The sequence below is a fragment of the Silurus aristotelis genome, assembly GCF_946808225.1.
Source record: "Silurus aristotelis genome assembly, chromosome: 11".
In the NCBI taxonomy this organism is placed as follows: Eukaryota; Metazoa; Chordata; class Actinopteri; order Siluriformes; family Siluridae; genus Silurus; species Silurus aristotelis.
The window spans coordinates 30,678,635-30,699,452 of record NC_139584.1 but is presented as its reverse complement, the minus strand read 5'-3'; the positions used below and the strand labels follow the sequence as shown (position 1 = coordinate 30,699,452).

At 43.2% G+C, this 20,818-nt stretch overlaps 3 protein-coding genes across 7 annotated transcripts in view; 2 read left to right on the top strand and 1 right to left on the bottom strand.

Annotated features, from left to right (window-relative positions):
- Positions 1-20,818, bottom strand: part of LOC310732793 (uncharacterized protein) — a 339,677-nt gene that overhangs the window by 48,109 nt on the left and 270,750 nt on the right. The gene's annotated exons all lie outside the window — the stretch shown is intronic.
- lipg (lipase, endothelial) lies at positions 7-3,376 on the top strand. Its single transcript, XM_083553473.1, is given in 10 exon segments — positions 7-167; positions 414-525; positions 898-1,073; positions 1,075-1,123; positions 1,252-1,424; positions 1,426-1,495; positions 1,717-1,837; positions 1,961-2,175; positions 2,275-2,380; positions 2,596-3,376. Coding segments are annotated over 10 exon segments (1,191 nt in total). The 5' UTR covers positions 7-11; the 3' UTR covers positions 2,609-3,376.
- Positions 20,261-20,818, top strand: part of ipo11 (importin 11) — a 44,692-nt gene continuing 44,134 nt past the window's right edge. Inside the window, exons 1-2 of one of the 2 annotated variants that reach the window (XM_083553452.1) lie at positions 20,292-20,383; positions 20,555-20,639. The gene's annotated coding sequence lies outside the window, so the exon portion shown is untranslated. Of the gene's footprint in view, positions 20,384-20,554; positions 20,640-20,818 lie in introns of both variants that reach the window. The other variant, XM_083553451.1, reaches the window with a different exon arrangement.

Genomic DNA, 20,818 nt, shown 5'->3' with positions numbered 1-20,818 from the left:
TTGAGAGTTGGATGTATAAGCTGGTAGCAGCAGTAGTGAGGCGTGAGGGTGAGGCGAATGTCATCGTGGTGGACTGGCTTGGTTTGGCCCATCAGCTTTACCCTGACGCTGTTAATCACACACTTCACGTCGGGCACAGCATCGCCACACTGCTCACCTGGCTGCAGGTACACACACACACACACACACACACACACACACACACACAGGTTTATTATTAACTTACACCACACTGCTGAGTTGATGGTCCTGATTGGACTAACTGGGCATGTAGTAGGCCATAATGTTAGTGGTATATAGTGAAGTGTCAGATCAGTGTATCAGTGCCTTATTGTGTGTGTGTGTGTGTGTGTGTGTGTGTGTGTGTGTGTGTGTGTGTGTGTGTGTGTGTGTGTGTGTGTGTGTGTGTGTAGGATGAACAGCAGTTACCTCTGGAGAATGTGCATCTGATTGGTTACAGTTTGGGAGCTCATGTAGCGGGATATGCTGGAGCATTCATGCACGGAACAGTAGGCCGTATAACAGGTACACACACACACACACACACACACGTACACACACACACACACACACACACACACACGTACGTACACACACACACACGTACGTACACACACACACACGTACGTACACACACACACACGTACGTACACACACACACACGTACGTACACACACACACACACACACACGTACGTACACACACACACACACACACACACACACACACACAAAAACAGTACACTACACACAGGGTTAAAGCGGTGGTGTGTGTGATGTGTGTGTGTTAAACGATCCTTGTGGTGGGTGAAGTTTAAAGTGTGTTTAATGTTTAATATAATAAACACCTGTGTGGACAGAATGCTAATGCTAATAAGGCTAATCACCTACATGACAGGATTGGACCCGGCCGGTCCTATGTTTGAGGGAGCGGATCCACAAAAGCGCCTGTCACCTGACGACGCAGAGTTTGTGGACGTCCTGCACACGTACACACGTGAAGCTCTGGGTGTGAGCATTGGCATCCAGCAGCCGATCGGACATATAGACATCTACCCTAACGGGGGGGACGTTACAACCCGGCTGTGCTCTGGGGGACGTCCTGTCCTCCGCTGCCACAGGGGGTAAGACACACCCACACAATGTCAGTCATGTGATTTTGTTCTGTCCCCAATATTCAAGTAGAGTCTAAATCATGCTAACTGACATTCTAATTTAAGGTGTGTGTGTGTGTGTGTGTGTGTGTGTGTAGACTTTATGGAGGTGATGAAGTGTGAGCATGAGCGGGCAGTGCACCTGTTTGTAGATTCTCTGATGGATAAGGATCACGTGAGTTTTGCGTATCAGTGCACGGGACCCGAGCGCTTTAATAAAGGAATCTGTCTGAGCTGCAGGAAGAATCGCTGTAACGGAGTCGGCTACAACACTCCGCACCGTGCGCACCAGGAGGACCAGTAAGATGTACCTGAAGACTCGCGCAGACACACCCTTCGCCGGTCAGTCTCTGCTCTTCTGTAGTGCTGTTTACACACTTTTACCCCACACCTCCTGTACCCTGCACCTATACCCCACACATGTATTCCACACGTGTACCCCCAGGGCTCCTCCTGTACCCCACACTCCTAGTACTCCACACCTGTACCCTACTCCTAAGAACTGTGCTTGTTAGAATTACTGTTTAACCCCGCCCCCTCTCAATCTGCCCCTCCCCTTACAGGTTATCATTATCAGATGAAGATGCACGTCTTTAACCGCAAACACTCATCTGATTCAGATCCCACCTTTTACATCAAGCTATACGGAGTTCACAACGACACTGACGACATCCATGTTGACATGTGAGTGTGTTTATACTTTCTCTGACCACCCACACACACACACACACACACACACACACATAATGATATTAACAGGTTGTGTTACAATTCAGGTCATGGTCCTGTAATGTGTGTGTGTTGCAGTGCTGATGGTGTAGGATTGAACCTCACCAACACGTTCCTTGTGTTTACGGAGCAGGACATCGGAGAGCTGTTGAAGATCCGTGTGAGTTGGGAGAGTCCGACTCAGTCCATTTCAGCAGTGTGGAGACACATCAAGTCCTTCTGGTCCAGTCCCAGAGTAACAAAGTGCTGCAGGTCCGCCGCATTCGCGTCAAGTGTGGAGAGACACAGAAGAAGTGAGTCACATGCTAATAACACGCTCGTAACGCATTTACACTCCTCTGTTACACTATCTGGATTATGACCCGTGTGTGTGTGTGTGTGTGTGTGTACAGGTTCACGTTTTGTGCTGAAGACATGTCAGAAAACGGACATCACTCCAGGGAATTCCCTGACCTTTGTGAAATGTCGTGACGGTTGGGAAGTGAAACCCAGGAAACGGTAATAAATTAATAACTGTGACTAACGAATCACTAATCAGCTAATCACAATTTAGCATACATGCTAACACCTATCCTGTGTTCAACAACTTTTTAATATAATGAATCAGTGTAAAGTAAACAAAATAATTCTGGAAAAACAGTATGTAGGTGATTTGGGACACAGCCTGTAGTTGAACAGCAGGGGTGTGAATGTTGATCTTTTCTCTTTAACAGGATTCTCATGTGAGTGGACTTGTTCATAGACACATGTGGTTTGGGACACGACCGCTCTCTTCAGTCTGAGCACTTTTCATCTGTTTTTTTGTTTTGTTTTTTTAACACAGTTGAGACTTTGTGCGTGCGTGCGTGCGTGCGCGCGCGTGCGCGTGCGCGCGTCTTTTTGATACTAATTTGTACAGGCCTATTTATTGTGACCTATTTAAATTAGCCTGTGATTGTCATCAGCGAGTGTGTGCATGTGTGTAGATATGTATGTGTGTTACCGTGGTGATTGTACTGTTTAGTTTTTGAATTTGTATTTGGAAATAGGTTTTTTTTATTTATGTAAGTGGCACTGCAGTAAAACAAATTTATTTATCTGTGTGTGTGTGTGTGTGTGTGTGTGTGTGTGTGTGTGTGTGTGTGTGTGTGTGTGTGTGTGTGTGTGTGTGTGTGTGTGTGTGTGTGTGTACTGCTGTTAAGGATCATTCACAGTATTCTGAGTGAGAGAGAGAAAGAGAGAGAACACTTTGAAGAAAAACGTTACTGTAAACGTGTGTGTGTGTGTGTGTGTGTGTGTGTGTGTGTGTGTGTGTGTGTGTGTGTGTGTGTGTGTGTGTGTTTAAAATAAACAACATGAATTCTTGACTTTATTATAAAGATTTCTATTGGTTTATTTTGGATGGAATTCATTTTAAAGATTTTTTACACTCTAACAAATCTTTTTATATTTGTGAATATAATAAAAAAAAAAAAAAAACGAATTCAGGAATAAATAAATACAGAAATTCTAAAATGATTCAGTGTTTTTCTTTACAATATTAATTAAATTCTGCAAAATTCAGTGCCAACTAAATCTGGCAACCTAGTCTTTACATCAATCTCTCTCGCGCGCGCGGGTTAACAACGACCGTTAGCCGACAGGGTACCGGTGTAAATTAAGCTTCTGTTGGCCGAAGGAGGAGAAGGAGAGGAGGAAGACGTCTACAGAGACAGCAGGGAAAGGAGACGTGGAGGAGAAGTGGAGGAGAAGTGGAGGAGAAGTGGAGGTTCAGGTTGGTACTTTAAATGTTGGTACTATGACTGGTAAAGGGAGAGAGGTAGCTGATATGATGGAGAGGAGAAAGGTAGATATGCTGTGTGTTCAGGAGACCAAGTGGAAAGGGAGTAAGAGCAGGAACATTGGAGGTGGGTTTAAACTGTTCTATCATGGTGTGGATGGAAAGAGAAATGGTGTAGGGGTGATTCTGAAGGAAGAGTACAGTAAGAGGGTAGTGGAGGTGAAGAGAGTTTCTGATAGAGTGATGAACGTGAAGCTGGAAGTTAAAGGGATGATGATAAATGTCATCAGTGTTTATGCTCCACAAGTTGGCTGTGAGATGGAGGAGAAGGAAAGATTCTGGAGTGAGTTAGATGAAGTGGTAGATGGTGTACCTAGGAAAGAACGATTGGTGATTGGGGCAGACTTTAATGGGCATGTAGGTGAAGGGAACAGAGGTGATGAGGAGGTGATGGTAGGTATGGTTTTAAGGAGAGGAATGTGGAAGGGCAGATGGTGGTAGATTTTGCTAAAAGGATGGAAATGGCAGTGGTGAACATGTATTTTAAGAAGAAGGAGGATCATAGGGTGACGTATAAGAGTGGAGGAAGGTGCACACAGGTGGACTATGTTCTGTGTAGGAGATGCAACCTGAAGGAGATTGGAGACTGTAAGGTGTTGGCGGGGGACAGTGTAGCTAGACAGCATCGGATGGTGGTCTGTAGGATGGTTTTGGAGGTGAAGAAGAAGAGGAGGAGAGTGAGGACTGAAAGAAGAATAAGATGGTGGAAACTGAAGGAGGAAGAGTGTAGTGTGAGGTTCAGGGAAGAGGTGAGACAGAGGCTCGGTGTTGGTGAAGAGGTGCTGGATGATTGGGAAACTACTGCAGGAGTGATGAGGGAGACAGATAGAAAAGTACTTGGTGTGACATCTGGAAATAGAAAGGAAGATAAAGAAACATGGTGGTGAAATGAGGAAGTGCAGGAGAGCAGAAGGAGAAAGAGGTTGGAGAAACAGAATTGGGATCGACAGAGTGATGAGAAAAGTAGGCAGGAGTACAAGGAGATGCAGCAGCAGGTGAAGAGGGATGTGGTGAAAGCCAAGGAAAAGGTATATGAGGAGCTGTAGGAGAAGTTGGACACTGAGGAAGGAGAAAAGGATTTGTAGCGATTGGCCAGGCAGAGGAACCGAGCTGGGAAGGATGTGCTGCAAGTTAGAGCAATAAAGGATAGAGAGGGAAATGTGTTGACTAGTGAGGAGAGTGTGTTGAGAAGATGGAGGGAGTATTTTGAGCAGCTGATGAATGAGTAAAATCAGAGAGAGAGAAGGTTGGATGATGTGGCGTTAGTAAAGCAGGATGTAGATAGGATTAGTAAGGAGGAAGTGAGAGCAGCGATTAAGAGGATGAAGAATGGAAAGTCGGTTGGACCAGATGACATACCGGTAGAAGCGTGGAGATGTTTAGGAGAGATGGAAGTGGAGTATTTAATTGTCTTGATTGTTCAACAAGATTCTGGAAGGTGGGAGGATGCCTGAGGAATGGAGAAGGAGTGTGCTGGTACTGATCTTTAAGAATAAGGGAGATGTGCAGACCTGCAGTAACTACAGGGGAATTAAGTTGATCAGTCACACCATGAAGTTATGGGAAAGAGTAGTGGAAGCCAGGCTGAGAGAAGAGGTGACCATCTGTGAGCAACAGTATGGTTTCATGCCGAGGAAGAGCACCACAGATGCCTTATTTGCTTTGAGAATGTTCATGGAGAAGTATAGAGAAGGACAGAAGGAACTGCATTGTGTGTTTGTGGATTTAGAGAAAGCGTACGACAGGGTGGAGAGAGGAGTTGTGGTACTGTATGAGGAAGTCTGGTGTGTCAGAGAAGTATGTGAGGGTGGTGCATGTATGACGACAGTGTGACAGCAGTGAAGTGTGCAGAAGGAATGACAGACTGGTTCAAGGTGGAGGTTGGATTGCATCAAGGATCGGCTCTGAGCCCTTTCCTGTTTGCAGTGGTGATAGACAGGTTGATGGACGAGGTCAGACAGGAGTCTCTGTGGATTATGATGTTTGTGGATGATATTGTGATTTGTGGTGAGAGTAGTGAGCAGGTTGAGAAGAGCCTGGAGAGGTGGAGGTACATGCTGGAGAGAAGGGGAATGAAAGTCAGTAGGAGTAAGACAGAGTACATGTGTGTTAATGAGAGGGAGAGCAGTGGAAGGGTGCAGTTGCAGGGAGAAGCGGTGGAGAAGGTGGAGGAGTTCAGGTACCTGGGGTCAACAGTGTAATGTAATGGAGAGTGTGTTAGAGAAGTGAAGAAAAGAGTGCAGGCAGGGTGGAGTGGGTGGAGAAGAGTGATAGCAGGAGTGATTTGTGATAGAAGAGTATCTGCAAGAATAAAAGGGAAAGTTTATGGACTGTGGTGAGACCTGCAATGTTGTATGGATTAGAGACAGTGGCATTGAGTAGAAGACAGGAAGTGGAGCTGGAGGTAGCAGCGCTGAAGATGTTAAGGTTTACGTTGGGAGTGATGACGATTGACAAGATTAGAAATGAGTTTATTAGAGGGACAGCCCATGTTTTGGAGACAAGGTGAGGGAGGCGAGATTGAGATGGTTTGGACATGTGTAGAGGAGGGACATGAATTATATTGGTAGAAGAATGCTGAGGATGGAGCCACCAGGTAGGAGGAAAAGAGGAAGGCCAAGGAGGAGGTTTATAGATGTGGTGAGGGAAGACATGCAGGTAGTTGGTGTGAAAGAGGCAGATGTAGAGGACAGGGGGGTATGGAGACGGATGATCTGCTGTGGCGACCCCTAATGGGAGCAGCCAAAAGAAGAAGAAAAAGTTAGTCCAGAATGCAGCAGTCAGAGTCTCACAAGGTCGAGAAAATATCACCATATAACCCCAATCTTCTCATCCCTACACTGGCTTCCTGTTACGTTTCAAATCCACTACAAACTACTGCTTCTTACCTACAAAGCCCTAAATGGTTTATCTCCATGTATCTATCCAGTCTTCTAACACGCTACAATCCATCGCGCTCCCTGAGATCTCAAAACTCTGGACTTCTAGTAGTTCCTAGAATAGAAAAGTCCACTAACTACTACCAGTCTACCAAAGTGGTAGAACATTCTTACATTTAGCTCCTAAACTTTAAAATAGTCTAGAGATGCACCAGCACCATTTGGATCCCACTTCATGTGGACACTGGACCTCTTTGAGTGTTTAAAGGCTCTGGCATGGAGAACCTGGTGTTGGATCTGTGATCTCAAATGTTGAGCTATTTTATAAGCTTCTCAGTAGCTCCTGGTTCCATAATCTCAACTAACTGTATAAGACTGTAGAAAGAACACAATCAACCCAATCATTACATTCACAATCAACACAAACCACACAAACACAATCAACACAATCATTACAATAATCACAATCACAACCATCACAAACAACACAATCGTTACAAAAAACACAATAATCACACTCAACACAAACACAATCAACACATTCAACAAAATCACAATTATCACAAACTCAATAAACACAAGATTACAATCACAATCATTAAAATTATAACAATAAACACAATATGACACAAATGATACAATCATCACAATCACAAACAACACAAGCACAATCAACACAGGTATCAAAATCATTACAAACAAAACAAATATTAAAATTAACGCTTATTCACCAAAGCCTTTGTTGTGTAGTAGAGGGTGTGCAGTCTCCTGCTTCTTAAGGTTTATTTTATTTGTTGTATTTTAAAGTTTATTTTATTTTTCTTTGTTTTTATTTATTTATTTTATGGTATTGTATATTTTATTACTTTTATGTTAACTCTAATTTTACAACCTGCTAGTTGTTAGGTGCTGTATAAATAAAGTTTGATTTTGAATTTGAACACAATCGAGTGTGTGTGTGTGTGTGTGTGTGTGTGTGTGTGTGTGTGTGTGTGTGTGTGTGTGTGTGTGTGTGCACTGTTTTGTGTGTGTAGTGTTGTGTGTGTAGGGTTTGTGAAGCTACAAATAACTCTTAATGACTCTCTGCTCATAACCATGGGGTGTAACCATAGGGTGACTATGGACAATCAACTGTCCTTCTTCCCACATGTCGCTAATGTTGCTCATTCTTGTTGATTTCTTCACTACAACACCCGAAGGATTTGATAATTTCTGTCCACACAGGTTGCCCAGGTTCTTGTTCAGTCTCTTGTGATTTCAAGACTGGACTACTGCAACTCTCTGCTGGCAGGTCTTCCCCTGAACGCTATTCATCCACTGCAAATGATACAAAACGCAGCTGCACGACTTGTGTTCAATCTGCCCAAGTTCTCCCACACCACCCAACTGCTGCTCCTCCACTGGCTTCCAGTAGCTGCATGTATCAGATTCAAAACACTGATGATCACCTACAAGACCAAAAATGGACCAGCACCATCTTACCTCAGAGACCTCATCACATCTCACACTGCATGAAGGTCTTCAACCGTCATCTTCCTGAAACACTTAAACTAACACTTTCCAAGTTTACTTTGTATAAAATCAGGAGTTATTGTCTGACTTATATTAAGTTTGTCAACCGGTGTACCAGTGTAGATTTACTCATTGCTAGAGACTCAAAGCACTTGTACGTCGCTCTGGACACAGACGTCTGCTAAATGCGGCAAATATGAATGTAAAAGTAAACATGAGAATAAGAGACGACCCACCACACCACCATCAACAAACCTGAGTGAACGTGTGAGAGTGAGGAGACAACAGCATCCAAATATCCCAGTCCACCAAACACTCCATATCCATGATCCCTCCAGATCTGCTCCTTTACCTCACAAACACCTACTGACTAAAGACTCCACTAAATAAATGTGTTCAGCCTCGACTTGAACACTGAGACTGTGTCTGAGTCCCAAACACTGATTGGAAGGTTGTTCCATAACTGTGGGGTTTATAAGAGAAACATCTGCCCCCTGCTGGAGTCTTCATTATTTGAGGTACCAACAAATAGCCTGCACCTTTTGATCTAAGTAGGCGTGGAGGATCATCCTGGTACAGAAGTTCACTCAGATACTGTGGCGTGAGAGCGTTAAGTGTTTTATACGTCAGTAGTAGTATTTTATAATCAGTGTGAGATGTATTCGGGAGCAGTGTAGATGATTAAAAGAGGGCTGATGTGCTCATATTTTCTGGATCTAGTGAGGACTCTTGCTGCTAAGGACTCTGCTTCTGAACTTTCTTTCGGGTTCTCCCATTAGGGGTTACCACAGCGGATCATCTGTATTCATGATCCGCATGTTCGATTTAGCACATGTCTTTACGCTGGATGCCCTTCCTAATCCAACCCTCCCCATTTATCTCAGCTTGGGACTGGCACTAAGAGTGCACTGGCCTGTGCAACCCTAATGGCTGGGGTCGGTTCCCTGACCGGGAATCAAACCCAGGCCGCAGCGTTGAGAGCGCCGCATCCTAACCACTAGACCACCAGGGAACCCCTGCTGCATTCTGAACTTACTGATCTGATCCGAACTGAACTACAGTAGTCTAATCTAGATGTTACAAAAGCAACCAGTTTTTCTGCATCCTGTAACGACATCATATTTCGAATTTTAGCAATATTTCTAAGGTGAAAGAAGGAGATCCTGGTAATATTATTCACGTGAGACTCAAAGGAAAGACTCGGGTCAATAATCACACCGAGGTCTTTGACTGCTGTACACACTGAAACAGAAACACCACCCAGAGATGCTACAGAATCTGAAAGTTTACTTCTAGCTGCATGTGGTCCTAGTAAAAGTACTTCTGTCTTATCTGAGTTGAGCAGAAGGAAGTTATCAAGCATCCACTGTCTAATGTCCTTTACACACTCCTCAACATTGTTAAGCTGATCTCTCTCATCTGGCTTTGCTGAAATATACAGCTGTGTGTCATCAGCATAGCAATGGAAGCGAATCCCATGTTTATGTATAATTTCACCAAGAGGCAGCATATATAAAGAGAAAAGCAGTGGGCCTAAGACAGATCCTTGCGGAACACCAAACTTTACCTCAGAGAGTGTGGAGAACTCACCATTTACATCAACAAACTGATAGCAATCAGTCAGATAAGACCTGAGCCAAGAGAGAGCTGTTCCCTTTATTCCAACAACGTTCTCAAGTCCAGCAAGCAGGAGATGATGATCAATGGTGTGAAAAGCTGCACTGAGGTCGAGCAAAACAAGTAAAGAGACAAAACCCTGATCAGAGGCCAATAACAGGTCATTTACCACCTTAACTAGCGCCGTCTCTGTGCTATGATGAGGCCGAAATCCTGACTGATACATTTCATAAATGTTATTCCTCAGTAGATGTGAGCAGAACTGCTGTGCTACAACCTTTTCTAGAATTTTGGAGATAAAGAGGAGGTTTAATATTGGACTGTAGTTGGACAGCTGACAGGGTGAAGGTCAGGTTTCTTAATTAGGGGGTTGATAACTGCAGTAGCTACTGTAAATGATGAGTTTAATTACAAACTAACACACAAACACACACACACACACACACACACACACACTCATACACACACACACACACACAAAGTAGCTACTGTAAATGATGAGTTTAATTACAAACTTACACACACACACACACACACACACACACACACACACACACACACACACACACTCATACACACACAGACACTCATACACACACACACACACACACACTCACAAACAAACACACACACACACACACACACACTCATAGACACACACACACTCATACACACACACACACACACACACACACAAAGTAGCTACTGTAAATGATGAGTTTAATTACAAACTTACACACACACACATTAACTGACACAGGTGATGAAGAGGCAGCAGGTGTTTTTTTTAGATGCCAGAATCTGATTTCTCAGGGAAGCATGTGATCACAGTTACAGAGAAGATCCTATAAGCACATGCTTTTTAGATATTTCTGGATGGAGTCTGCAGTGTCAGGGTTTTGGAGCAGTCGTGCGGTTTCCCCACACAAAGGTTATTTCCTCTTTTCTTTGATATTATAGCAGCTATAGACACTAATTTCCTCACCAACTTCTCACCACTGACCTCCACTGACCCTCACTACTGACCCTCACTACTGACCCTCACCACTGACCCTCACCAACTTCTCACCAACTTCTCACCACTGACCCTCAGCAATTTCTCACCACCTACCCTCACCAACTTCTCACTAACCTCTCACCACTGACCCTCACCAACTTCTCACCAACTTCTCACCTCTGACCCTCAGTGACCTGCACCAACTTCTCACCACTGACCCTCACCAAGTTCTCACCAACCTCTCACCACTGACCCCCACTTACCTGCACCAACTACTCACCACTGATTCTCACCAACTTCTCACCACTGACCCTCACCACTGACCCTCACCAACTTCTCACTAACTTCTCACCACTGACCCTCACCAACTTCTCACAACTTCTCACCGCTGACCCTTACCAATTTCTCCCCACTGACCCTCACCACTGACCCTCACCAACTTCTCACAACTTCTCACTGCTGACCCTTACCAATTTCTCCCCACTGACCCTCACCACTGACCCTCACCAACTTCTCACCACTGACCCTTACCAATTTCTCCCCACTGACCCTCAACAACTTCTCAAAAACTTCTCACCAACTTCTCCCCACTGACCTTAACCAACTTCTCAAAAACTTCTCACTCTTACTACTGATTCCCGTTTAAACGCCGACACAAACAACTTGTGGCAAACGGGTAAAAAACAGGAAGCTTCATTCTTCATCTTCTCACCACTAATTTTATCTCCCACTTTTTTCTCCTTCAGTTAAACAAAAACTAGCAGCATGAAGCAGCTTACTGAAAAACCACACCAGCTGCCTTTAAAGAAGTACTGAAAGTTTCGTGTGTGTGTGTGTGTGTGTGTGTGTGTGTGTGTGTGTGTGTGTGTGTGTGTGTTTAATGAAGAACACACACACTTTACAGAGGCGTGTTTTTCGGGTTTAATAAGATTTGAGTAAATTCCAGGAACTGCAGTTTATGTTTCAGTTTATTTCTGAGTATTTTCAGCAAAATCACACACACACACACACACACACACACACACACACACACACACACAGTTGCTTATAAACCAGTGTTAATGACTGTATTTATATTTTAACACTATTATGATCATCACCATTATTATTATTATTTATTGCAACCTTTTTGAAACTGAGAGCTACTTCTTGAGTAGTGATTAATGTGAAGGGCTACAGTTTGATACACACAGTTTTCAGTTTGATCTGAAATAACAAATTTGCTCAATTTACCTTTTATTATGTTATTATTAATAATTAATGATATTCATCTATGTAAAGACACTGATCATGTTAATGTCTCATAATAAATATCAACAATGATTTAACAAAGTAGGAAACAGCTATTTTTATAAAAGGCCCGTGGGTGACTCATGTGGTCCTTGCGAGTGACCTGCCATGTTGGTGACCCCTGATTTATATGTCAGTTAGTAATAATCGTAGTAAAAAAATGTAACATCGACAGTCATAACAGATCTGGTGTGAAGTTTACAACAGACACAACAGACCCTGAAGAACCAGTACATCTACACAGGGTTCCACAAGGTCTAACCTTGACTCTTAAAGTTAAGAGTCTGAAGGAAGACGTGGCCATTTCTCATCACAAGGAGACACAAAGAATTCCTGACTTTCTGATTTGAGACAATGTGCCTTTATTCAGCTCACAGGAATTTAATGGATTTACAAAGTCATGGAAGTTCAACCACAAGCTCACATCACGCTCAGCTTACCAGTGTAATGGTATGTCGCTCTCTCTCTCTCACTCTCTCTTTCTCTCTCTCTCTCTCTCTCTCTCTCTCTCGCTTTCTTTCTCTCTCTCTCTCTCTCGCTTTCTTTCTCTCTCTCTCTCTCTCTCTCTCTCTCTCTCTCTCTCTCTCGCTCTCTCTTTCTCTCTCTCTCTCGCTTTCTTTCTCTCTCTCTCTCTCTCTCTCTCTCTCTCTCTCTCTCGCTTTCTCTCTCTCTCTCTCTCTCTTTTACTTTCTCGCTCTCTCGCTCTCTCTCTCGCTCTCTCTTTCTCTCTCTCTCTCGCTTTCTTTCTCTCTCTCTCTCTCTCTCTCTCTCTCTCTCTCTCTCTCTCTCTCTCTCTTTCTCTTTCTCTCTCTCTCACTTTCTCTCTCTCTCTCTCTCTCTCTCTCGCTTTCTCTCTCTCTCTCTCTCTCTCTCTCTCCCTTTCTCTCTCTCTCTCTCTCTCTTTATCCCCCAATATTAATAGTAATAGAACAGGATATTCAAGGTTTTTGTATTTGTTTAGAATTATTTTGTTGAACTCTTTGTTATTAATAAAAAAATTTTCCACATGGCTGATATTTCTTTTTAAACACACACTGAGTCTCTCACAGCCTCATCTTCAGAGTCGCCTCCACTCCTGATTATTTATATAACAGGTTTATTACCCATAACCCTCTGGGACACATCTGAAGGAAAGGCATGCGTTTGTGCTCATTCAGCACTGTGGGGAGAATGTGTGAGGTCAGACAGTCACAGTGTAATGAACCCAGTCTAAACACACACACACACACACACACACACACACACACACACACACACACACTAACTCTCTCTCTCACACACACACAAACACACATGCACTCGCACACACACACACACACACACACACACACACACACACACACACACACTAACTCTCTCTCTCACACACACACAAACACACATGCACTCGCACACACACACACACACACACACACACACACACACACACACACACACACACACACACACACGCGCGCGCACACACACACACACACTAACTCTCTCTCTCGCACACACACACACACACACACACACACACACACACACACACACACACACACACACATTGACTATGTGTGATGTGTATATTGTTTAAACTACTTTGTGCTTTTGGATCTATGACATAATTAATAGGTAACATATGCAGAGAAAGACGTTTTTAATTTAATCTTATTTGAATTGAATTGTGTGTGTGTGTGTGTGTGTGTGTGTGTGTGTGTGTGTGTGTGTGTGTGTGTGTGTGTGTGTGTGTGTGTGTGTGTGTGTGTGTGCCACTTTAACGTGGGAACCAAGGAAGTGAGAACAAAGAATGTGAATGTGAAGAGAATTCTCTGGAAATTAAGGACATTTAGTTTATAAATACACTTGAAGCTATTCAGATTCAGAAGTTTCACAGCTGAGACATGATGGAGGCAGGTACCTGTGGAACCATGATGAAGCAGGGTGAAGGCATGGGGAACCCTTATGGAGCAGGAACCATGAGGAATCGGTGTGATTTTTACCAACACATTTTTATATCAGTAGAACAGAAAAGATCTAGCATGTTTTTTTTTTTTATTAACTCTCTCGGCCGCACCACCAATCCCTTGTACAATCCTCCAGACCATATCACACAACATCCTTCCCTACATCACTACTGTAATTAATCACTCCATAACCTCCAGAATCTTATCCAGTCTGGATTCAGTGGAGCAGATTGCACAGAGACTTCCATTGTGAAATTTGCCCATTTGACATCACTAGAAAATCAGTTCTCAATGTAAAGAAAAGTATTTTGAGAGGAACCAGATTCAGAATTGTTCTACATGATCACTCTTGTGTAACTGTTTACTGTAAAGTCACAAAGCAACTTGAGTGTAAAACTGATTTTTAATTACAATTAAAATCCATCACCATTGTTACTAAGAGATCATTATCAACAGTAATCTCCTGAATCTTCAGGCTCCTCAGCAGGAGTAAGTGGTGTTAAGATGATATAATTTCCATCCAGAAGTAAAACATCAGGATTGATATGTCAGGTTTGAAGACCTAAAGGGTTCAGGAGCACTTTGATATCTTAGAAGCACATGTTTAGTGATTTGGTTAAAGAGTGCAGTGAAACATCTCAGTGTGTGATGAACTCTTCAGTGTTCTGTGTGACGAACTCAGTGTTCTGTGTGATGAACTCTTCAGTGTTCTGTGTGATGAACTCTTCAGTGTTCTGTGTGATGAACTCTTCAGTGTTCTGTGTGATGAACTCCTCAGTGTTCTGTGTGATGAACTCTTCAGTGTTCTGTGTGATGAACTCTTCAGTGTTCTGTGTGATGAACTCCTCAGTGTTCTGTGTGATGAACTCTTCAGTGTTCTGTGTGATGAACTCTTCAGTGTTCTGTGTGATGAACTCTTCAGTGTTCTGTGTGATGAACTCCTCAGTGTTCTGTGTGATGAACTCCTCAGTGTTCTGTGTGATTAACTCAGTGTTCTGTGTGATGAACTCTTCAGTGTTCTGTGTGATGAACTCAGTGTTCTGTGTGATGAACTCTTCAGTGTTCTGTGTGATGAACTCTTCAGTGTTCTGTGTGATGAACTCTTCAGTGTTCTGTGTGATGAACTCTTCAGTGTTCTGTGTGATGAACTCTTCAGTGTTCTGTGTGATGAACTCAGTGTTCTGTGTGATGAACTCTTCAGTGTTCTGTGTGATGAACTCTTCAGTGTTTTGTGTGATGAACTCTTCAGTGTTCTGTGTAATGAACTGAGTGGAACAAACTCTGCAGGCTATATAATTCTCTTTATGATGACCAAGTGATTTTGTTTATATTTTAGTATAGTATTCTGTCACCTCTGTTTGTGTGTGTGTGTGTGTGTGTGTGTGTGTGTGTGTGTGTGTGTGTGTGTGTGTGCATTAGTGAATATGATTTAGTGGTGTGTAAATGTGATCAGCTGTGTGGTAACAGTGACAGTGGACATTGAGAGTGAACAGTAAAAGTGGACAGAGAGAGTGAACATTGAGAGTGAACATTGAGAGTGAACAGTGAGAGTGAACAGTGAGAGTGGACAGAGAGAGTGAACATTGAGAGTGGACAGAGAGAGTGGACAGAGAGAGTGAACAGTGAGAGTGGACAGAGAGAGTGGACAGAGAGAGTGGACATTGAGAGTGGATAGTGAGAGTGGACAGAGAGAGTGGACAGAGAGAGTGGACATTGAGAGTGGATAGTGAGAGTGGACAGAGAGAGTGAACAGAGAAAGTGGACAGAGAGAGTGAACAGAGAGAGTGAACAGAGAGAGTGGACTGTGAGAGTGGACAGAGAGAGTGGACATTGAGAGTGAACAGAGAGAGTGGACAGAGAGAGTGGACATTGAGAGTGGACAGAGAGAGTGGACAGAGAGAGTGGACATTGAAAGTGAACAGAGAGAGTGGACAGAGAGAGTGGACTGTGAGAGTGGACAGAGAGAGTGGACATTGAGAGTGAACAGAGAGAGTGGACAGAGAGAGTGGACATTGAGAGTGGACAGAGAGAGTGGACAGAGAGAGTGGACATTGAAAGTGAACAGAGAGAGTGGACAGAGAGAGTGGACAGAGAGAGTGGACATTGAAAGTGAACAGAGAGAGTGGACAGAGAGAGTGGACAGAGAGAGTGGACATTGAAAGTGAACAGAGAGAGTGGACAGAGAGAGTGGATAGTGAGAATTGGAACAAGGCCCAGGCTGTAATCTTAAACTCTGGCCACTCTGGTGTGTTGTGTGTCACATGAGCTGATCGTACTGGAGTTGCCTCTTCTCATACATATATCTCACTTTGTGTGTGTGTGTGTGTGTGTGTGTGTGTGTGTGTGTGTGTGTGTGTGTGTGTGTGTGTGTGTGTGTCTGTGTATACATACATGTGTGTTGTGTGCCTGTGTGTGTATATACAGTATATGTGTGTGTGAGAGAGCGATATTAATGTTTCAAATATTTGAGATGAACAGCTGTAGTGCCCACGTGGCCTTATCCCCTCTCTCTCTCTCTCTCTCTCTCTCTCTCTCTCTCACACACACACACAGGAAATATGTTTAATGGTGGGAAAAGCTGGTTCTGACACACCTCCTGTCAATGTTAACGGCTATAGTTATGTGTGTATGTTTGTGTGTGTGAGAGAGACAATGTGAATGACACAATGTGTGTGTGTGTGTGTGTGTGTGTGTGGGTGTGTGTTTCAAACGTCATGCAGATGTATTTCAAAATGACTGAGCAAGAGAATCCATTCCAGAGCTGCTGATTGGACCAAAAAGTTTGCATGATTTTAGGAGGTGTTTGATTGGCTGAGAGGTGTAGCCTTACCTTCATGAGGTTACTAAAGTTCAACTTACCTTTTTAAGTTCTCAGAGATGGGGGGGTTTAATGGGCCGAGCAGACAGACTTGACCTTAGAGAGAAAATATACAACTGATAAAATATTGCATAAAACACACACACACACACACACACACACACACACACACACACTGCAATGTCAGTGCCATGGTAATGTGACTTTTTGTCTCTTTGTCTAATCACATGGAAGGTCAACACTATGTTTTATTTCACTGCTGTAGCACACATACACACATACTTTTTTTTAAACCATTGTAATTGGAATCTCTCCTGATTCTGTGTCAAAACGACCCACGAAGGAGCTTTGGGGTCTCTGAGATTTTACTGAGAAAAGTGTGAGACAGAGAGGAGCTCTGATCACTGATACATGAGACTCCAGAGCAGGGAAACTAATCAACTCCTGAACACAGTAAGAAGCAAAGATCTGCTGCGGTTGTGTAAATGATGATTCTGTAGATGAGAAGGAACATGGAGACTCTATCACCTGCACTCAGCTACACCATAATGCCTCCAAGATCCAGCAGCTGGAATGAGATGTGGAGATCTCCATATTCCTGTATTCCACTGAGGATTAACATTACAGATCCTGGAGCTACACTCAGACCGGACACACAAGATACAAAAGATTCAACTTTAAAGGCCATTTGATAAGTGTCCTCTACAGTGTGTGTGTGTAACACACACACACCATCAACTTGTACACACAATGGGTTCCACTTTTGAGTCTGGTTTCTTCAAGGTTTTTTCCTCATAACATCTAAGGGAGTTTTTTATTCACCACAGTCGCCCCAGACTTTATGATCAGAGACAAACACACATCATTTACCTTCATTCTTAAATTCTCTAAAGCTGCTTAGAGACAATTACTATAGAAATAAACTTGACACACACCTATCAATTCATACACACACACACACACACACACACACACACACACACACACAGGAATGTCAATAATTAATACAGCAGTAAACTGTATTCAGTTGAAGTTTGTGTTTGTAATATAGTTTGTATTTGTTTTGCAGTTTGTGTCATAGTTTGTGTTTTAGTTTGTGTATTTGCTTTACTTTGTGTTATAGATTGTTACACACATACACTTCGCACACCCAGGTTTCGGCACCATTCACACCTTCCATTATCGCAAAATGTTTACATGCCGTTTGTTGCTGATCTTCCGGGACTTGCTCCTTTTGCACAATATTCTGTCCAAATCCTTTGGTCACTGTTCAGTTTATTTTGATTGCTGCTATTGTAGAATTGCACAATTCTATTTACATTTTCCTGCTTCTGTGCACCTTATTCTGTCACGACAGGTTTTACTGGCGGAGCTACTGCTGTTTTTATTTTTATATTTTGTGTATTGTGTGTTGTCCTGCACTGTCCTGTGTTGTCCTGCACTGTCTTGTGTTGTCTTTTGCACTGTTTGCACCAGTTGCACACATGCACTTTATGTGGTGAGGATCTTAGTTCTCGGCCCTGTGTTCTTCTGTTCTGTGACTGTTGTTTTATGTAGCACCTGGGTTCAGGAGGAACATTGTTTCATTTCACTGTGTACTGCATCAGCTATATATGGTTGAAATGACAATAAAAGCTTCTTGACTTGACTTGGTGTTTGTGTTATAATTTGTTACACTTGGTGTTTGTGTTATAGTTTGTGTTTGTGATATAGTCTGTGTTACAGTTTGTGCTTATGTTTGTGTTTGAGAGTGTAATATTCCACCCTGCTTTGTGTAATGTGATGTTAAAGAGAACTTTCACACCCAGAGTGTGGATAAATTATAAGGTAGTGCCCCCTTGAGGCTACAGGTGGCCCTACAGGAGGCTGATCATGTTTCATTACACTAACTAAGGCACTGTGGTGTTTTTACATCACCATCATCTTCATCATCACCACCATCACCATCCTCATCATCATCATTATTATTTACATTTTATGGAATTTAGCAGACGTCCGTGTCCAGTGCGACGTACAAAAGTGCTTTGAGTCTCCATCAATGAATAAATCCACACTGGATTACACACTTAAGATAAATCAGACTATAACCCTGTTGAGAGGATTTATTTATTCTTTTTTTTTTTTAAACAAAGCAAACTTGTAAAGTGTACGTTTAAGTGTTTCAGGAAGATGAAGGTCTTCAGTCGTCGCTTGAAGATAATCAGGGACTCTGCTCTACAGACATCTAGGGGAAGTTCATTCCACCACCTCGGTGCCAGAACAGAGAAGAGCCTTGAAGTGTACATACCTCTCATTCTGAGAGAAGGTGGTACCAGTGGAGCAGTGCTGGAGGATCTCAGACAGCGAGGTGCAGTGCGAGATGTGATGAGGTCTCTGAGGTAAGATGGTGCTGGTCCATTTCTGGCCTTGTAGGCAATCATCAGTGTTTTGAATCTGATACGTGCAGCTACTGGAAGCCAGTGGAGGAGCAGCAGTGTGGTGGTGTGGGAGAACTTGGAAAGATTGAACACAAGTCGTGCAACTGCGTTTTGGATCATTTGCAGTGGATGAATAGCGTTCAGGGGAAGACCTGCCAGCAGAGAGCTGCAGTAGTCAAGTCTTGAAATGACAAGAGACTGAACAAGAACCTGGGCAGCCTGTGTGGACAGAAATGGTCGAATCCTTCAGATGTTGTAGAGAAGAAATCGACAAGAACGAGCAATGTTAGTGACATGTGGGAAGAAGGACAGGTTGATGGTCCAAAGTTACCCCAAGGTTACGAGCAGTGGCTGAAGGGGAGAGCAGAGAGTCATGAAGTGTTATTTGGAGATCTTGACCTGGAGATGAATCACCTGGGATGAACAGCAGTTCTGTTTTGCTGGGGTTTTAGTTGATGATCACTCATCAATGAAGATATGTCTATCAACCATGCCGAGATCTGAGCGGAAGCTGTGGTATCTGATGGAGGGAAAGAAAAGATGAGTTGAGTGTCATCACCATAGCAGTGGTAAGAAAACCCATGTGAGGATTCGATTTCACCAATGGAGTGGGTATAGAGGGAGAAAAAGGAGGTGACCAAAAAGGCCATCTCTGTGGAATGTGCTGCTTTGAAACCAGACTGGTTTGGATCATGGAGGTTGTTCTGTGAGAGAGAGACAGACAGATGGTTAAAGACATTTCATTCCAGAGTTTTAGAAAGAAAGGAGAAAAGTCACACCGGTCTGTAGTTGTTGATGTCTGATGGATCCAGGACACTTGGATGATTGTGGAGATGAAGAGCAGGAGATCATGTGTGATGGTCTGAAGCGTAGTTGAAGCGATTGGTTCCGGAGGGCAGGTGGTGGGATTGTAAGGTTGGATGACTTGCAGTATCTCATCGTCTGTTATGGGTGAGAAACTAGTTGGTTCCTAGTGGGGGGGGTGTCTCTGTTGTTTTTATGAAATTGTATTTTAAGTGAAGAAAGGAAAGGACATTTAGCATGAGGAAGACATGTGATACTAACAAACAAACGAACGAACGAACGAAATTTAGACACAGCGAGGACACGTTTAACACCGGCGAGTGACGTCATCTCTGTGCGACTGGCTGCTCCAGCGTGTTTTATGGATGAACAGAACTGAGCTGTGGAGTGTTACAAACAGAGGTATGATCACAGACACACACACACAGAGAGAGAGAGAGAGAGAGAGAGAAAGAGAGAGAGAGAGAGAAAAGACGGTGTTGTTTTTTGTAGATTGCTCTGTACACTGGAGTTAGCTGTTAGCATGTAGCTCCCTATTTAAGTAGTTTATAATTCTACTTCCTGTATGTAAAGTGATTTAGATTCTCGTCAGATCCTTATCAACCAGAACCCCAAAGGTCTGAGATCTCACCTCTGCTGACTGATCTCTAATGCTGAGGTATTAGTTATACTACTAGGGTTAGGATTATGCTAACTGTACTTGTGCTAAAAGGCAGCATTTTTAGAATAAACTATCATTTTATAATGTGTGTGTGTGTGTGTGTGTGTGTGTGTGTGTCTCTCTCTCTCTCTCTCTCTCTCTCTCTCTCTCTCTCTCTCTCTCTCTCTCTCTCTCTC